The sequence below is a fragment of the Mustelus asterias genome, chromosome 23, assembly GCF_964213995.1.
Source record: "Mustelus asterias chromosome 23, sMusAst1.hap1.1, whole genome shotgun sequence".
In the NCBI taxonomy this organism is placed as follows: domain Eukaryota; kingdom Metazoa; phylum Chordata; class Chondrichthyes; order Carcharhiniformes; family Triakidae; genus Mustelus; species Mustelus asterias.
Genome location: NC_135823.1, coordinates 63,176,046 through 63,196,954, shown reverse-complemented (window position 1 = coordinate 63,196,954; position 20,909 = coordinate 63,176,046). Strand labels below are relative to the sequence as shown.

At 41.2% G+C, this 20,909-nt stretch overlaps 1 protein-coding gene across 1 annotated transcript in view; it reads right to left on the bottom strand.

The window, feature by feature from the left end:
- Positions 1-20,909, bottom strand: part of LOC144510452 (uncharacterized) — a 73,163-nt gene that overhangs the window by 41,034 nt on the left and 11,220 nt on the right. Inside the window, exons 2-6 of the mRNA XM_078239895.1 lie at positions 19,805-20,760; positions 13,120-13,265; positions 8,882-9,016; positions 6,714-6,797; positions 6,312-6,535 (exon numbers count right to left, since the gene is read on the bottom strand). Of these exons, the coding sequence (XP_078096021.1) occupies positions 6,312-6,535; positions 6,714-6,797; positions 8,882-9,016; positions 13,120-13,265; positions 19,805-20,750 (1,535 nt within the window). The 5' untranslated portion in view covers positions 20,751-20,760. The remainder of the gene's footprint in view (positions 1-6,311; positions 6,536-6,713; positions 6,798-8,881; positions 9,017-13,119; positions 13,266-19,804; positions 20,761-20,909) is intronic.

Below are 20,909 nucleotides of genomic sequence, written 5' to 3'. Positions count from 1 at the left end.
TCAATCCATCATAGCTAAGTCGCACCTCATATCATTGTGGTTTCCTTTATTTAGATTTCGGATCTTAGTTTCAGAATCAATTACATCATTCTCCATCTTGATGAAGAATTCCATCATATTATGGTTGCTTTCGCACAACTAGATTGCCAATTATTTCCTTCTCATTCCACAATACCCAGTCGAGGATGGCCTGATCTCTAGTTGGTTCCTCAACGTATTGGTCCAGAACACAATCCCATACATACTCCAGGAATTCCCCCTCTACGGCATTCTTACTAATTTGATTTGCCCAATCTATATGCAGATTAAAGTCTCCCATATTTACAGATCTTCCTTTATCGCATGCATCTCTTTGTTTAATGCCATTCCCAACATCACCACTGCAGTTTGGGGGTCTATAGACAACCACTACTATTTGTTTTTTGCCCCTTGGTGTTTCTCAGCTCTGCCCATACAGATCCCATATCGTCAGAGCTAATATTTCCCCCCACTATTGCATTAATTTCCTTTTTAAAGAACAATTCAACTCCAATGCCTTTTCTTTTTTGTCCTGAATACCTTCAAGATGTTCCATTCCCATCCCTGATCCCCCTGCAGCCATATCTCTAACCCTGGTTATATCATGCCCATCTACATCTTTTTGTGTGGTTAATTCATCTACTTTATTGCAAAAGCTCCGCACATTAAGGCATAAAGCTTAAGGCTTGTCTTTTTAAGATTACTTGCCCTGTCCCCATTGTTTCTCACTGTAATATCTACTGCCAAGGAAGCAAACCACTTGTTATCCAAAATATTTGCAGACTGCTTTCCGTCTCACTATTTAACCAAATATACAAAAGGGTTAGTTAACATAGGCATGGCTATGCAAATAGAAGTCTTGGGATTACATGCCCGATGACAGTAATTATTCATTTATTAATCAGAAATGCAATGATCCGCTTCTGGATTCCTTTTAGCTACGTGTGGCTATTAATTAACATTGTGGACACATGGACATAATACATTGTTCAAAATGTTTTAAAAAACACAACAGAATCAAAACACCTAGCAAAGTCTTTAAAATTAAACTATGATGCAATAGATTTTAAAATCATTTCACCATAGCCTTTGCAGTATAAAGTTCAAAACATCATCATGCAATTCTCCTTTTTACCTCTAGATGATTATTCTACATACATAGCCAGTCTACTGGAGTGGACCCTATCAATCTCCAAGAAAGGAATTGCAACACTGAGAGGATGATGATAATTTTGGTGAAGGCTTTGCCAAACATTATGAACTAAAACTACCAGCACATCATATCCAGTCTACTGGAGAGGATCCTATAAGTTTCCAAGAAAGGAATAGCAACACTGAGAGGACGATGATAATTTTGGTGAAGATGTTACCAAACGTTGGGAAATGAAACTACCAGCACACCATGCACCACTGAGTAGAACATCATGCACTTCGAACTACCATATGCTGGACCCCGAATAGCAGGATAAAAGCTGTAGAATCATCAGAAAAAGCTATGGTAACATAACAGCTACAGGAGACAGATACTTTTGATTTGATTTATTATTGTCACATGTATTGGGATACAGTGAAAAGTATTGTTGCTTGTACACTATACAGACAAAACATACCATTCATAGAGTACATAGGGGAGAAGGAAAGGAGAGGGTGCAGAATATAGTTATAGTCATAAAAGGTCTGATGGCAGCAGGGAAGAAGCTGTCCTTGAGTCGGTTGGTATGTGTTCAGACTTTTGTATCTTTTTCCCCAAAGGAAGAAGGTGGAAGAAAATATGTCCAGGGTGAGTTGGGTCCTTGATTATGCTGACTGTTTTTCAGGGGCAGCAGCAAGTGTTAATGGATTCAGTGGATGGGAGTGTGGTTTGCGTGATGGACTGGGCTACGTTCACAACCCTTTGTAGCTTCTTGTGGGCTTTGGTCAAAGCTGGAGCCATTCCAAGCTGTGATACATCCGGAAAGGATGTTTTCTATGGTGCATCTGTAAAAATTGGACATATTCGTAGCTGACGTGCCGAATTGCCTCAGCCTCCTGGGAAAGTAGAGACGTTGGTGGGCTTTCTTAACTATAGCGTCAGCGTGCAGGGACCAGGACAGGTTGTTGGAGATCTGGTCCCCTAGAAACCTGAAGCTCGCAACCATTTTCACTTATGTAGACAGGAGCATATCCTCCACTCTGCTTCCTGAAGTTGATGACACTGACTCAATCTCCAATCTCAGCTCATATAGGATAAGGCAATGTATCAAACTTTATAGCACTGGCTTGGGGGGACGGGGTCTAGAGACTCTGGTTGCATACAGATGAACGGACATGGAATATTACATTTCATTATGCTACTTAGTTGGGTGCAAGTTGACTTTCTCGCTAAATTGCTCATTACATACATTAGAAATCAGCAAATCATTTTCCAGTTACAAAATTTTGTTCAGACTTTCACCAAGTCTTCTGAAAGGAACATAAAGTTTGTGAAGGCAACATTTAAAATCAACTGTGGCTGATGTACCACTTCATCCAAAATAATTCTGCAGCAGGTTTCAGTTGTAGACCCTCCGTCAACCCAGCAGAAATGTAGTCTGTGAACTGTAAATTTGTACATAGACACTATATAGTTATTCAATTCCAATTATATTTTTGATGATTATGGTAGTAAATACCTGCATTTATATAGTGCTCTTTGCTGAAATATCTTGAAGAGTATTATTTAGTTCTTCCTGAAGAGCAATGTTTTACGTAGGTAATTGTAGCAGTCATTCAATGTCAGCAAAATTCCATAAACAGCAATACAAATAAATCAGAATTTTTCTACTGACACTGATACTAGCAATGGGTAAAATTACAATTTATATAGATTGGAAAATTTACATTAAAGAAATCAATGCTAGAATAACATTTAATTTTACACAATTAAAAATGCAAGTTTTTTTTTACAACCTGTGCATTATTTCTGCACCAAAAAGGCTTTTCCTTTCCTCCACTGAGTAGTATCACTTAATTTGGGGAAGGAACCAAAACAAAATCAAACACACCCACGAACTTGCCTTCAACATAATGTTCTTGTGAAAGTGCCTTGGAATGTTAACAAAAGGCAGAAAAGGAGCTATAAGCAAAAGCTTGGTCAAAGAAAGACGCAGTTAAGATTAGGAAGACAATTTCAGATCTAAGGCCTCAGCAGTTCATGCTGCCAACAAAGAAGTGGAATAAAATTGGGGATATACAAGTGGTCAGAATTGGATGAGTTCAGAAATCTTGATGGCATGTGGGGTGGAGGTTACAGTGAAAGGGAGAAGGCCATGCAGAGATCTGAATACAAGGATGAAAAATTTAAAACAAAGTTGTTGGACAGAAGCCAATGTAGGTCAGAATGGTTAATAGGACTTGGTAGGTTAGGATTCAGGCAGTAGAGCTTGGATGAGTTCCAGCTTATATAGGGTGGAAGGTAGAAGGTTGGCCAAGAGAGCATTAGAATAGTCATGTTAAGAAGTACAAAAGGACATGGAGTGTTTTGGGAGCAGATGAAATGAGGGTCCGAATTGAGCAATGTTATGGAAGTTAAAGCAGACAGTCTTAGGGACCGATTTTACCAAATCGGGACTAAGTGCCGGGTCCGGTCGTCAAACGGATCCGTGCCCGGCAGCCGCACTCCAGCGCGCCCATACGCCTTTTTTCGGCACCAGTCTATTGGGCGGGGCTTAGCGCTGTTGGAGCGGCCAGAGCTCCAACTGCGCATGTGCAGTTCGGAACAGACCGCAGGCAGCGGGATTATCTGGGATAATATTACAGGACAGGGATGGGGGGACATACATTTTGAAATATTATCCCAGATTTTGGACTGTCAGGTTTTTAGTTCCTGTGATTTGGACATCATCCTCCTTTCATCCTCTCTGCTGTCTGTGCTGCTTTGGCTTTCCCTGGGGGGGGGGGGGGGCGATGGAGAAGGGGAGTGACGTGTCTGCCCCTGGGGGGGGGGGGATCCCCCAAAAATGGGCACGAAATTTTGGTAAAATCGGGCCCTTAGTAATAACATGGATATATGGTCAAAAGCTCATCTCTCAATGTCAGGAATGACACCAAAGTTAGTTGAACTTTAGACAACTACCAGGGAGAGGGATAAAGTCAGCTACAAGGAAATGGAGTTGTGGCGGTGACCAAATACAAAGGTTTCAGTTTTTCTGATATTTAGTTGTATAGGAATTTTTTGTTCACCCAGTGCTGAATGTTGGACAAGAAATGTGACACATCAGAGGCAGTGGAAGGGTTGAAAGGGAAGGTGCTAGATGGAGCTCGGTGTTGTGAGCATACATTTGCAATCTGACACACTTTTGGAAGATATCAGTGAGGGATAGCTTGCAGATGAGAACCGCATACAGATGAGAAATAGTAGGGGACAAAGGATTGATCTTTGGAGTACTCCACAGATAACAATGAGAGAAGAGGAGTTGACTAATTATACCTGGATAGTCAAGAATGGATGCGGACAAGAGCAGTTGCTCACAGCTGGATGACAGGAGAGAAGTGTTGGCAGAGGATGGTGTGTTCAACAGGTTGCAGACAGATCAACAAGGATAGGAGGGATAGATTGCCAATGTTAAAGTCACACAATGGGACTGTTTCAGTACTGTGACACACCCAATTGCAGGGATTCAGACATGGAATTGTAGAACCACTAAAAAATCAAATGGTTCCGTAGCAATGACATATTATTTATAACAAATATTTTCTCTGTCCTCTGGATGTGGTTGACACTGTCCTAACCATGCTGAGGTTAAAAGCAGAAGAGAATCAGAAAAAATTGGTGCCTTTTTTGAGACAGCATCTTGCATCAACACCACAGAGGGCACCATAAACTGTTTTACATACTTTCAGTGAATATACATTAACCCCAATTTTACCTTGGGGTGGAGAATACAGTAGGTAGAGTAAGTTGCAAACCTGTATGACATTGTCAATTTGAGGCCTGTGCGATTTTAAGTCCTAGACAGCATTTTATGATGATTAAAGTGCCTAAATCGATCAGCACTAGGAAATCGGCATCCCAGCTAATTTTGCAGTGCAATTTTCCGACAGAGCACGAAGTCCATCTAAAGCAGGCTCTTAAAGCAATGTTGCTTTTCCTTCTGAAAAGATTTCAGCGGAATGACGTGGATTCAGTTTATTAAGGATAAACAGAGGCTTTCATGCGTCTCCTTGAAGGTTCTGGTGGGGGTCAAGGCAAGGAAAGTAGCACATCACTCACAGAGGTGGCATTAACAGAGACAGCTGGTCAGTGCCAGGACCTAGAGATTCAGCATGGTGAGAATTGTTTAAACTGCAGCATTTAAAAATCTATTTTTTAGAGGCTTTTTTTGGCAACAACCAGGCCTCAAAGATCTGTTCCTTAGGCTTCCACCATTAGGGGCTTCACAGCTGTTAGCATTCAGTCAGCGTTCCACTGCACCCTTTGTTGTTTCAGGGCTTGTGGTTCCAAAGTGTTATCTTGCAACCCCACTAGGCATTGTAACCTTGAGTTTGGGAAACTTTGCCCTATGATCTGAACAACAACTTGCACTTCATATTCCATATGCTTGGCCTTCCATTCAGCTCCTGATCTTCATTCTATCTCACGTCTCCAACTTTCAGCAGGTGCGCTATATGCAGAAGTTCTCATCTCCACTTCCCATTTCAATATCATATCATTCGCAATTCTTGCCTTCCTTCTTCTGGGTACAACAGCATATAATGTCAAAGAGAAAGGCCTGACATCATAGATTTTGCACAAACGAAATACAAAGTCCAGGAAAAGCCACGAGCATTGGGAAAGGCAAGATTGGAGCAGAGTATCTGCAACCTACTTGTAGCCCTTATTCACCTCGGCAAATATCCAGTAACATCTTTGGGGCATCAATTGCCGGTATTATTGTAAAACACATTACTAACAGAAACGGAGTAAGTTTCCTTTTCATAACCAAGACAAATGGATGAAGATTATAGCACTCCAAAAACCATTTTCCTGGATGGTAAACTTGCTGGTTGGCATAAAAGTGCACTGACACCAGAAACACAGGAAATTATGGAACAAAACCAATTGATGTACTGCTAAACCAGAAGATGGAGTAAAGAGTTTTGACATAATAACGTTGTTTTAAAAAACACCTTGAATTTCAGAACATGATATTATAGCAGTGTGATTCTATTTATACATTTTTATCTTTGCTATTATTCTTAGAAAACCATGTGCCTTAAGTGAAAGTACATAATTCTAACATTGTCAACATTGCAATCCTACCATAAACAATCGCTATACTTCAATTAAACAATACCTTTTAGGTAACTGCAAGTTCAGTTCATAATTAGAAGAATCTGGAGTTTTCGTGTGAGGCAATGGCTGTGAGGATTGGTCTGATACAACTGCAAGTGCAGCAGATGAATCCATATGCTTTGCAAGTGACCGAGCCTCCGTTGCATTCATCGAAATTACTGCAGTGGTACCATATTGTGGCACAGGTTGCGTTTCAGATTGTTGTGAAAATAATGTAGAAGTGCTCTGGATAAGTATTGAAGAATAAAACAAAAATCTGTTGAGAATGCTTATAGCTGTTGTCTAAAGAAAAATCATCATAGATTCTTCTAATAATAGAAGTAATTCAATGCAAAAACATAATAAAAGTGAAAATGAATGTAAAATTAGGATGGCTACATTCTGGCCAAAGATCATTTTATACCTCCTCTGCTTTCTTTCTGAGCGACAGTGCATTTACAGTCTGCAAAGCAGCTTTTACTTTTCTTTCCAATCGTTTTATTCTAGTCTGTGTGCAAAAATAAATAGTTATAAATCAGTTTTTAACATGATCACTTACATTTCTTAACATTTGTTTCAAAAAAGGTGACAATGGCATGAAACATATATCCAATAGCAAGTCAAATCCCAGAAGGGAAGATAGAAACATTTCATATATTGTGATAAAAGTAATCGAGTGCCCTATATCCAACAAAAAAGAGAGTTTCTGTAGAGATAAAGACTTGGTATTTTGAATATCCAGGTTTGGAAAATGGTCTCCTTTGTCAATAATTTCAATTTAGCTTCGCCAAATTTCTCTCATACTATATACATTCAACAACAGTACTAGTGTTCAGTCCACTTCCAACAGGATAGTAGTCGTCCACTGCATAATTTGCATCAAAAGAGAGGGATATTTATCCCTTCTGTCTGGTTTGGACTGGAGCACATTTACATGGAATGAAAAGCACAGGAAAAAATCATTGATGTAATTTATTGCACGTCCTCAACATTTTTTCTAAAAAGCAAAATGCATCAGGAATAATTTTTTTTCCAAATTTCATGCACTAGGTTAAGATTTAAGGGATGGCTTAATGGTATTATTGCTAGGCTATTAATCCAGAAACTCAGCTAATGTTCTGGGGACTCGGGTTCAAATCCTGCCACGCCAAATGGTGGAATTCGAATTCAATAAAAAAAATCTGGAAGAATCTACTGATGACAATGAAACCATTGGTGAATGAGATGGGTTTTTCTGACAATCGACAATGTCCTTTAGGGGAGGAAATCCGCCATCCTTACCTGGTCTGTCCTACATGTGACTCCAGATCCACAGCAATGTGGTTGCCTCTCAACTGCCCTCAGGCAACTAGGGATGGGCAATAAATGCTGGCCAACCAGTGATGCCCATGTCCCATGAATGAATAAAAAAGAATCAGTATTGGTCCCCATAATAGACAAGCTAGCAACCAACTCAATCTCTCTCTCCAGCAATTATTTGAGGCTGAAGCAGACTGCTTGCAAACTTTTGCCATGTCTGATCCAGAAGTGAGCTGACAAGCACATATTCGCATCGTCCTCAAGTGGCTTGCTAGGCCATTTGAGTGGCCAATGTTAGGAGTCTGGAGTCACATGTAGACGAGACCAAATGGCATATTTCCTTCCTTGAAAGGACATTGGTGAACCAGAATTGATGATTGTTATCACGATCACCATTACTAGCTTTATATTCCAGATTTATTAATTGAATTTTAAATTCCACTAGCTGCCATGGTGGGATTCGCATCATCCTTGGTTTCTAGATTACTCATCCATGCCTTTGTTACTACTCGATTTGACCATTCCAACCTTTTGTAACGTTGAGGATATCCAAAACTTTTTATCCTAAGTGTTTACAAGTTGCATTCATCCATCAACCCTGTGCTCAATTGACCTACATGGAGTTGTTATTCAATGGAGGGACAATTTTAAAATTCTCAACCATCTTTTCAAATTCCTCATAAAAGCAAATTACTGCAGATGCTGGAATCTGAAACCAAAAGAGAAAATGCTGAAAAATCTCAACAGGTCTGACAGCATCTGTAAGGAGAGAAAAGAGCTGACGTTTCAAGTCCAGATGACCAGAGGGCTTGAACAAAGGGTCATCTGGACTCGAAACGTCAGCTCTTTTCTCTCCTTACCAGATGCTGCCAGACCTGTTGAGATTTTCTAGCATTTTCTCTTTTGTTTTCAAATTCCTCCATGGCTTTGCCGTTGCTTACATCTACAATTTTTTCCAGCCCTACAACTCTCCCAAGCTGTGTTCCTCCAATTCTGGCCTCTTGCAGATCCCCAATTTTAATTGCTCTAACATTGTTGGCTGAATCTTCAGTTGTCAAAGCTCCAAGCTCTGGAATTCCCTATATAAACCCCTTCACCTCTTCTTGCTTTCCTCCTTTAACATACTTCTTACAATCTCTTTTCGACAAAACTTTGAGTGTGTCATCTGTTCAAATATCTTGTGTAGCTTGTTCAAATTCTGTTGCATTATGCCCCTCAAGTGTTTAGGTTCAATTTACTATGACAAAAGGTGCTAATAAATGCAAGTTGTTTTGGATTAAGTTAAAAACTTACTTGAATACTTTTAGCCAGTTCTTCATGCTTTTGTCTGCAGTCAATGTTTTCAATTCTTTTTGTTAACTCTTCAAGTTTGCTGTCCAAACCATCACCAAGTTCAGTGACCATCTTTTGGTGAAACATTTTCTGGATCTAATAATACAAATTGGAATGAATGCCGTTTGCACAAAGAGGAAGCCAAAGTAAAGCTCAATTTTTAACATTACATTTACTTACATTAAAACATTTATTATCTATTATAGCTATGGTTACTCATGGCTTTAACAATTTTACTCCCATTTCATTTATTCATGGGATATGGACATCGCTGGCTGGGCCAGCATTTATTGCTCATCCCTAATTGCACGGAGTGGCTTGCTAAGCTCTGAAGTCAACATGTAGGCCAGACCAGATGGCAGATTTCCTTTCCTAAATGACATGAATGAACCAGATGGGTTTTTACAACAGTTGACAATGGTTTCAGGGTCATTATTAGCCCACTAATTCCAGATTTTTTTTTCAAATTTGCCATCTGCCGTGGTGTGATTCATAACCAGGCCCCCAGAGCACTACCCTGGGTCGCCGGATTACTAGATCAGTGACAATACCACTATGCCATCACCTCCCCCTAATTACAAATGAACTGACATCATCCAAAATCAGGGATATCCTCTTAAATACTGCCTTTTTGCACAATATAGGAAACTGTTTCCTCTCCTTTCCCAAAATTGTCTATAGAGTCAGATGCCAAAGCACGCCTGTCTTCTAAAAAGGTCATGATGTGGAGATGCCGGCGTTGGACTGGGGCAAGCACAGTAAGAAGTCTCACAACACCAGGTTAAAGTCCAACAGGTTTATTTGGTAGCAAATACCATAAGCTTTCGGAGCAGTGCTCCGAAAGCTTATGGTATTTGCTACCAAATAAACCTGTTGGACTTTAACCTGGTGTTGTGAGACTTCTTACTGTTCTAAAAAGGTGGCAGCATATAGAGGCCAAGTTAACAAAATGAATTAAAATATTCAAGCAAACCAGGTCAGGAGAAAAACCAATAGACAGACAGATCTGGCTTTTGAAGGATTATCTGTATTTAGAGAATGAGGAATTACCCCAAGTAACAACAGTAGGTATAGAAATTTTTCTGTGAAACATTTGGGGGGCAAAAGCATCTAAATTTGGTGATGATTAATTTGATCAGTATTTTAGACATTCAGGTGGATTTTTGCAACCAAAGCATTCCCTGATTCGGCAGACCCTCCTCAGCATAAAGGGCCCCTTCATGTTCTATTTCGCTCTGGGAGGAGGGGGCATGTGTGGGGCTTGCCAACTCCAAAGCAGAATCGAGGCATCCACAGGGGCAGCTGGATAAAAGGGCTGCCTTAATTCTATGGGAATTTGTCCCAACTGTTTGATTACATTTACATTTCAGGCTCTCTAGCGCTCATCACTCACCTCCCACTCACTCCTCAGTCCATCATGTCCTTATATCAAATCATACCTTCCATCCACCCTCAATGGCTCCTCATATTGTCCATGCCAGCTCCTTACCTGTTTATGCCCTTTCACGCAGGATACATTGCATACAGAACTAATGAACGCTGTGAATTTTAAGCCTGCTTTAGCCATCAGATGGGGTTGGGTGACACTCCAGGTTGGACGGACAATGTGGGAGATTATGACGGGGTGGTGATTTATTCTCATAGGCACTAGGACCCTGACACAGAGGGGGCAACAAGGCAAGTCACATTTATTCCCCACCCACAGGTTCCAAGGGGCAGCTATAGGGCATGAGCAGTGTGGATGGGCAATGCCTATGGTCCGGGAGACCATGTCGTCAGAAATATTATCATGGATGGCTGAGTGTATAAAATGGAAGGCTCGTATGATCCATTATCCGTGAGTGCTGGGGGCTGCAGGTTAAAGTAAATGATGAACTTGAATTTAATCTGGAGGCTTGAAATAAATCAGGTAAGCCTCACTCGCCACAGAAGAAACCCAGTCCCCTAATAGCATCCCTGACCTTCTCTAGATGAATCAATTATGCCCATTAAGTCAGTATTGTAATGCATGATTTTGGAACCAATTGGTGCCCACCAGTTAATCCTTTGGGAGCTGAGTCCCCAAGCACTGAACTCCATGGCTTGCACTCAGCTCTCAACAAGAGAGAGGTAACAGGTTTGGCTCCTAATACAAGGGGCAAAGGTAACAGAAACGACAAGAGTAATGGCAGCGCACCAACCCCCACCAACCTCTGAATGTCAGCATATAGGGCAAGTCAATGTATGCATGATGCCAGTGGATTGGCTGTACTTCTGATTGCAGTGGAATAGGAGAGATGACATCAACCTGTGGCTCCATGTCAACGGGACGTCTGCTGTACAGAGGTGGGGTGGCAGGGCCTGCTGAGTTTCCAGGGGTAGGATCAGACATGGAAGTGGCACTGCCAGGCATGGGTCTAGCGGAGGAGAATAACATACCTCCAGATGACTAAAAACCACTGCCAGCGACAACTGCATCTGTTCGGAGGGATGGTGGAAACCCTCTTGAGGGACGGTTTATCAGGTGGTGCAGGAGTTGGTGCCATATGGTCTGAGAGGTCACTTAATACCTGTGGCCCTGACGGTTACAACCACGCTAAACCTTTACACTAGCGGCTCATTTCAGGGCTGTACGGATGACCTCTGCAGCATCTCCCAGTCCACTGCACATAAGCTAGGTGACCTATGTTCTCTTTGCGAAGATGCAGAACTACATAAATTTTGACTGGGACCAGGCTAGTCAGGATGCCAGAGCCATGGGCTTTACCCACATAGCTAGACTACCCCAAGTGCAGGTCTTTCTGACTGCACACACATGGCTCTGCATTCCCCATGGTGGCATGGGGCACCTTTCCTTTCCACTCCCTGGAAGTGCAGCTCATTTGACAGCGCCAAGTGCACCATGCAGGTGTGTGCCCATTTCCTGGGGAGCGACTACGATATCTATATTCTAAGCTGCTCTCAGATCCCGGTCGCCTTCGAGGGAGATCAGCAGCTGGAAGGATGGCTCCTTGGGGACATAAAGGGTACTCCCCTCAGGAGGTGGACGATGACACCAAAAGCTGAGACCCGATACAACGAGGCTCATGCTGCTACATGCGCACTGGTGGAGCAGACGATTGGCCTGCTGAGGATGTGGTTCTGGTGCCAGGACCAGTCAGGAGAACCCACCAGTAGAGCCCCAGAGGGTTTTGCGCATCATCATGGTGTGCTGCACCCTCCATAGCCTGGTGCTACAAGAGGGTGAAGAGCTAGATAAGGAGGAGATGAAGGACTGCCACATCTCTTTAGATGAAGAGGACAGTGAGGGGCAACTCCCAGAGGAGACTGAGGAAGGAACTCGGGCAAAGGCAAATGGGGTGCAGTGCTCCAGCCAAAGGCTTCCTCATGCAGCAAGGAAGGTGAGAGAGACGGTGTGGGAAAGAAATAACTCCAGCAACGCACTCATTTTCAACATCTGAATGCATCCGAGAAGCCAGCTAACCCAAATTGGCTGCAACATGTAAAATCTCCACCTCAATGACAAAGGATACTTAACCATATATTCGTTAATGTTTTAAAAAATTAGACTCTAATTTCCTTTATTGTGTGTGTGCGTATGCCAGAATGACTACATGTGGGCTGAATGCTCGACATCGGGTTATTATTTTCCTCAGGTTTAGTGTGCTCTTTGATTCAGGAAAACCTTGTTTGATTGGCTCCTTGTTGTTCACAGCTTGAATAGTTAAATACATTTGATTTGGAAAGGCATAACTTTGTGAAAAAGAAACTTACACCTTTGTTGTGACCAACTGAGGAACGAGGAAGTTTAAAAAAAAATTTAGATGTGAACATCGCTGGCTAGTTGAATTGAGTGGAGCTATTTCCTCACCTGGTCGCAATACCCCTGCGACTTGCACTGATTACCCAAGGTGCTCATCAAATTAACTAATGGCAGATGAATTAGAACCAACATTAACCAAATTCACAGGAGCAACTAGATTAAAAAGCACCTTTCTGAATATTCCAATTAAAAACACTCACATTAACATTACATTTTCTAAAGGTAGTAATGAAGACACTTCCTACTAAAATGTAACAGACCACTTTAAACTTAAGGAATCAAATGATCCTTAAAAGCATACTTTGGTCATTAAATATTTTAGTTTACTGCTCAGTATTTCTCTTGAAAACTTAAAACAATTCTTAATATCCACTAATTCAATAAAAACAAAGATCACCTCATCCAAAGACATCTTCTTGGTAGTATCTGCACTTTGGCTTTTGGAACTTAATTTAAAATGGTCACTTTTGTCACCTTCTAAAATCTTGACTCGCTTTTTGCTGCTTCTTTCTCCACCTTTTGAATGGGTCCTCTTTCTTGACACTTGAAGATTATAAAAATGTATAATTTTAGTTAATGTTCTTTTCCTCATTAAAAAGGGGAAGCAAGGTTAATCAAGTAATCATTCCTTTCATTTGGTTATTTTCTTTCTTGATTGCTGACAATACTTTTTAGCCAATTTTTATTCCTGAACAAAAGCACCTGGATTGCCAAATTATTACATCTTAAACAATGAGATTCAGACTTATGTTTGTATGCAAAATACGGTGCTGTATCATAGTTTCCATGGGGAGTGCTGGGAGGGAAACAAAAAACACATTTATTTGAAATTCTTAAATAGGAAAAGCAAATAGGCATAGCAACCTCAAATGACTTAGTGACCACATATCCTTTCATCACAATCAGGGCGGCACGGTAGCACAGTGGTTAGCACTGCTGCTTCACAGCTCCAGGGACCTGGGTTCGATTCCTGGCTTGGGTCACTGTCTGTGTGGAGTTTGCACATTCTCCTCGTGTCTGCGTGGGTTTCCTCCGGGTGCTCCGGTTTCCTCCCACAGTCCAAAGATGTGCGGGTTAGGTTGATTGGCCAGGTTAAAATTGCCCCTCAGTATCCTGAGATGCGTAGGTTAGAGGGATTAGTGGCTAAAATATGAAGGGATATGGGGGTAGGGCCTGGGTGGGATTGTGGTCGGTGCAGACTCGATGGGCCGAATGGCCTCTTTCTGTACTGTAGGGTTTCTATGATCTATGATGATTAAGAGGAAACAAGATATCACAAAAATGCAGCAAAAACCAGTGGGTCATGTAAGAAATTAACTGTATTATTTTATCAACACAAGTTCTATTCCTTTCTCCTGATCCGAGTAAGCAGCTAGCTGAAGAGCTCTTTACAGATATTAAGAATACGTTTTCTTTCACTGCAAAAACCACAAGTTAAAATGACCAAATATGAAATAAAAAGTTTACTGCAGAGAATTGCATAAACTGAAATGCTTTCATTGTACTTCAAATGGAATCATTAGTGAAAGTTTGATGCTCAGTCCAATGATATTTCTTGCCCTGCTTGCAGCAGATCACCCAACAGCGCCCCACTGATGAAGTCACTCCCTATTGTGGTTCTTCCTGCCAGAAATCACAGTCCTGCTGTTCTCACTCGATGAAATTCTGAAAATGGTGTTGCTGAACTCTGTGCGTGGTGCTCAGCTGGGAATATTTACAGAGCTGCAATCACGTTTGGTACATACATCGCTATTCTGCACCCAACAGTGACAGATGGATTTAAATACGGGTTAAATTAATTGATTTTGGACCCAAGAACAAAATTCAGAGCACTTATAAAAAATGTTGAAAAGCTGAGAACATCTGAGGTCCAAAGGGGTTTAGGAGTCCATATAAACATTGTTAAAATGTAAATCGGGTACTAAATTATAATCTGATAAAGTTTATTTATTCATCACAAGTAAGACTTACATTAACACTGCAATGAAGTTACTGTGAAATTCTCTTAGTCGCCTGTTCGGGTACACTGAGGGAGAATTTAGCACAGCCAATGCACCTAACCAGTACGTCTTTCAGGCTGTGGAAGGAAACCGGAGCAGCCAGAGGAAACCCACGCAGACAAGGGGAGAACGTGCAAACTCCACACAGATAGTGACCCAAACAGCGAATCGAACCTGGGTTCCTGGTGCTGTGAGGCAGCAGTGTTAACCACTGTGCCACCGTACCATCCCCATCTAATCTAAACTAATGTAATGCCAGCTAGAATCTAAGGAGGAGGAAGTTCTGCAGCTATATAAAGTTTTAGGTAAACTACATCTAGAGACCATGGCCCAAATTTTCTAGCCTTTCAAATCACTGTCGGCAGTCCCAGAAGGTCCTGCTGGCAGGGTCAGAAAATCCTGCCTACCATGTGGAGTATTATGTTCACTTCTGGTGCAAATTCACCAGAACTGAGTGCCCGAGGATTAGGTTATGAGGAGAGGCTAGGCTTGAATCCCATGGAATATATAAGTGATTTGAGGGTGGTCTTTAGGATTTTGAAAGTAATAGGCAAAATTTGTAAACTTTTTCTGCTAGTGTTAGAGTCTAAGAAAAAGGGAAACAAGCCATTCAAGGAAGGATAGCTAAGTGTGGAAATCTTTCCAACAAAAAGCAATAGGTGCTAGATTAATTTAATAATTTTAATTTCAAGATCAATAGCCAAGAGTATCAAGAGATATGGAGCCAAGTGGAATTTGGATGCATATATTATTGTCCCATCCTAGACAAAGTCAAAAGTCGATTTTTCATTTATTTGTTGAATCCTGGTGCAAGCTAATACTATGAAATTAACAGGATGCCAATTTGTTAGTTTTGTCTATCAGTATCAATTAATTCAACGGAACTCATGCTAAGCTTTTTGTTTTTCTTTTCAATGAAAGTCTGAGCCTTCCTTTCACCTAACAGGAGGGAAATCATGGCAGGAATTGAGGAGGCATTTCAGTTGAAGGCTCCTGCTCTATTTCACTTTCCATACCTCCACCCCACAGTGATACAGATGGTCTGATTCTTTATGCTAAAGTGACCAGTCAGCTGCTTAGATGACATCTTCACTGCCTTGTGTATTCTCGGTCACCAAGGCAGGATAAAAATATTAATACGCAAGGGTCAGTACTTAAAAATCAAAAATGCATACCTTCAATGTAAGGCAAAAGGACATATTCAAATTTGGTGCCGATATCAAAAATTACTTGCACAAAGAGGAATGAACATGTGATTCAAACAAGCCAAATGATCTTGCGATTTCCCCTTTTTCGGCTGAGGAAGAGGGCGAAGCACTGGAAGGATAGGTAGCAGTCATAGATTCAAATAAAACGAGCCGGACAGCTATAGAGGTGATGGAACTGTGCAGTGTGTGTTGCTCGTGCTTCTTAAATGATCATGTGTTGCTAAAAGGCAGATTTGCCTGTTGCTGTGCAGTAGATCAAGCTTTTCTGTCATGTGTCCAGACTCCCATGTTCTGTCTACCTTTGCAGCATGTTTCAGATCATCCTTAGACATTGTCTCAATATAAGAGAATGCCCAACCACACATGCACTTCATTGGGTAAACATAACACAGCTCAGCATAACACCACTGTTTCCTCTCAAATAAATAATTTTTAAAAAATCACAACTTGCCCCATCTGTGGCATTAGTGCAATTTTAACTCCTCCACTGTTAATGCTGCACATTATTAGTACTTCAGGTTGTTAGAAGTGTATTCACTTGGAACTTGGTAAGTGTTGTGCATTCAATGGGAGTGAGTGTGAGACAGAGACAAAAGGGGGCGCTTCTCCTAAAAGTGCTGAATTGGCGAGAAAACTGGTGTAAATCACGACTGTTTTTTCAGTTCAACTTCAGACCCGAATCTCCCACACTGTGCAATGCAGTGGCCACAATCGTGAATCTCATTAAAAACTCAGGGGGCAAGGCCTATTCACGCCAGAGTTTGACAGTTCCGGAACTCTGCGCGTGACCCGATCTGTCAGTTTCCCTGTTTGCTGGCCAGCCCGGGACCCTCGCACTACTGCCTCCCCACCCGTCCCCCCCTCTCCCCGATCACTCCCGGGCCAGCCCCTCCTCCACCCACCCTTCCCCACCAGTAGCGATCCCCCCACCCCAGCAGACCCCGCCCCCCCCACGAGGCACACCCCCCGGCCCCCAAACATCTCCACATCCATCCTGTCAATCCCCTCAGGATCTTAAAAGTTTTGATCAAGTCACTTCTTAATTCTTCTAAATTGTACAAAGAACAAAGAACAGTACAGCACAGGAAACAGGCCCCTCGGCCCTCCAAGCCTGTGCCGCTCCTTGGTCCAACTAGACCAATCGTTTGTATCCCTCCATTCCCAGGCTGCTCATGTGACTATCCAGGTAAGTCTTAAACGATGTCAGCGTGTCTGCCTCCACCACCCTATTTGGCAGCGCATTCCAGGCCCCCACCACCCTCTGTGTAAAAAATATCCCTCTGATATCTGAGTTATACTTCGCCCCTCTCACCTTGAGCCCGTGACCCCTCGTGATCGTCACCTCCGACCTGGGAAAAAGCTTCCCACTGTTCACCCTATCTATCCCCTTCATAATCTTGTACACCTCTATTAGATCTCCCTTCATTCTCCGTCTTTCCAGAGAGAAAAACCCCAGTTTACCCAATCTCTCCTCATAGCTAAGACCCTCCATACCAGGCAACATCCTGGTAAACCTTCTCTGCACTCTCTCTAACGCCTCCACGTCCTTCTGGTAGTGCGGTGACCAGAACTGGACGGAGTACTACAAATGTGGCCTAACCAGCGTTCTATACAGCTGCATCATCAGACTCCAGCTTTTATACTCTATGTAGTGGATACCAACCTAGCCTTTCCTCATAAGGTAACCTGCCCATTTCTACATCAGTGTAATAAACAATCTCTGAACTGCTTCTAATGCATTTATATATTTCATTAAATAAGAAAACCAATACTGTACTTAATATTCCAGACATGGTCTCACCAATGACCTGTACAACTGAAGCTTTAAAGGCAAGGATAGATAAATGTTTGAACAGTTAAGGAATTAAGGGTTATGGTGAGCGGGCGGATAAATGGAGCTGAGTCCACGAAAAGATCAGCCATGACCTTATTGAATGGCGGAGCAGGCTCGAGGGGCCAGATGGTCTACTCCTGCTCCCTGTTCTTATGTTCTAAATATAACCTCCCTAACTTATTTAATCAATTCCCCCTCACAATGAATGATAACATGCTTTAGTTTTCCTAATTGCTTCCTCTATCTGTATAGTAGCCTTTTGAGATTCATGCAACCAGACACTCTGATTCCTCTGCAACCTCTCATCATTTATATAAGCTTCCTTCTTTACTCTTCCTGCCAAAATGGACAATTTCATATTTGTCCACATTATATTTGCCAGTTCTTTGCTCACTCACTTAGCCTACCTAGATCTCTTTGTAGCCCCTTCACAATTTACTTTCCTATCTATCTTTGTATTGTCAACAAATTTTGGAATCATACCTTTGATCCCTTTATCCAAGTTGTCTACACTTATCGCTGTGGCACACCACTTGTCACAAAACAACCCATTTATGCCAACTGTTTCCTGTTAGCTAGCCAATCTACAATCCATGCTAATATGTTACCCCCTACACCATGAACTTTTATTTTTATACAATAACCTTTGATGTGACATCTTATTAAATGCTTTCTGGAAATCTAAGTACAGTACATCCACTGGTTCCTCTTTATCCACAACCGACTCCTTCAAAGAACTCCAATAAATTGGTTAAACAGGATTTCACTTTCACAAAATAATGTTGATTCTGCCTGATTGCCTTGGATGTTTCGAAGAGCCCTGCTATAACATCCTTAATAATGGCTTCTACCATTTTTCTTATGACGGATGTTAGGCTAATTGGCTTATAGGTAGTTTCCTGCCTCCTCACGTTTTGAATAAAGGAGTTACATTTCTCATCTTCCAATCAAATGGAACCTTCCCCAAATGTAGGGAATTTTGGAAAATTAAAACCAATGCATCAATTATCAAGACCCTCTCGTGCTCTAGTTTTTCCCTCATCAATTGTTTTGTAATTCTTTGATGTTCTAAATATTCATTTCAATCTTCTGCTACTCGTCTTTGCACAAACATATACTTTTTGTTTAAGTTTAATGCTGTCTTTAATGTTTTAAATTAACCACAGATGATGGGCTCTCCCCTTAATTTTTCCTCACTCATTGGAATGTGTCTATTCTGTGTATCATGGAATATCCATTTAAGTGTCTGCCACCAATATCTGTTGATCTATCCCGTGAACATATTCACCGATTCACACTTAAGCTAGCTCCACTTTCATCCCCTGATAATTGTCCACATTCAAGATAAAAATATTAGTTTCGGGCACATTCTTTTCTCCATCAAATGTAAAATTCAATCATATGATGATCATCTGTACCTAGTGGTGCCTTCATTATGAGGTTATCAATTAATCCCATCACATTGCACAATACCAGGTCCAGTGTAGCCTGCCCTCTGGTTGGCTTCAGAACTGCTGTTCTAAGAAACTATCCTGAAAACATTCTATGAACTCCTCATCTATGCCATCTTTGTCCATCTTTTTCCAAATAATATGTTGATTACAATCCCCCATCATTGCATTATCTTTAAGTGTGTCCTACTGAGCAGTTACATTTAGTGGGCTATACATCACTCCCACAAGTGACTACTTGCTTTTATAATTTTGCAGCTCAGCCAAACTGCTTCTCCTGGTTTCCTGAACGTGGGTCATCGTGTGTGTGTGATGCACATCTTACCCCAGTGGGGCGAGCCAGTAAGATTGCGAGAGCCAAAAAGTCGGGCTCACGCCAGAAACCTGAACACACTTCTCCCACAGCAGTCTTTGAGCCACATATTCATTTCTCTAATGGAATTTGTCTTATGCCAATTTGCAAATGGCTCAAAGAACAAAAAGTGAAATTTCAATAGGAAAAATCCAAAGGATAAACATGGAAAAAGACATTTCTTTTTATTCAATTAACATCACTAGCCATTGAATTATAAAATTCCAGTTTACTCACCAGAGCTTTTCAAATCTTTTTGTATAATTGGGCTGCATTCAATCCTCCCTTGGCAATTGGTCAGAAATCTGGATTCTTCTACATTAAGGCATTTTGAAACATCAGCATTCTGTATTCCATTTTGTACATTTTCCTCAACCTTGTCTTTCACATTGATGGTAATATGTGGTGCTGACAAATGCATGTTACGCATGTTCTCCTGGGCCTTATTGGACATCTTCTCTAAAATAGGACCAATGGAATACTTTGTCTTCAGGTTACCAGTTTTATCATTAGCATTCAAGGAAACAAATTTAAGATCTTCAACATCAATAATACTAAGGACTGGCTCAATATTCCACTTCCTATCTGAACTGATGGATTTCACACAGTTCTTTTGGTCCATTAGCTCAGGAATCTTAGTTGAATAGGTTTTAGAAGTTTTGTTGTTAAAGTCTTCTTTTAATACACATGAAGAAATGTGAATGGCGCTACCATTTGTAGCAATTACATTTTGATCAGCAGATTTTGAAGGAGAGTTTATAGACTTTCTGAGCAAACCAATATTCTGATGCTCCCTTAGCTGAAGGTGACCATTAGATTGAATGTCTTGATCTTTTAAACTGGCAGTCTCAATGTGCTTTTCTGCTACATCGGTGTCAGATGCTTTCAACTCAGCTTTAATGTCACTTTTGCAATACATTGTTGAACTCTGGCATAGTCCAGGTTTTGAAAGTTCACTTTTCGCATGGTTTGAAATAAAATGTTTACCATGTTTGCTGTCATCTATACCTTCTGCATCCATGCCTTGCAAATGGTTTTTCTGATGATCATATTTTTTAAAGGGTTGATCATTCCCACTGTGAGATCTCCTTCTGTGTAATGCTTCCCACTGCTTGCGGTCACTTGCTCGAAGTGTTTTCTTTGCTCTGAAAATCTTCCTTGGAGCAATATTTGCAACATCCATATTTGATTAGCTACAAAAAGTAAATAGGATAATATTAATATCTTCAGTATTCATAATACTGAATGCAACAATTTATAAAAGAGCAGAATGTATAAATTATCAGCACGTATTGAAGAGATCTTTGCTGAGTGAGGTAAGTGTGGCATGCAATTAAAATCC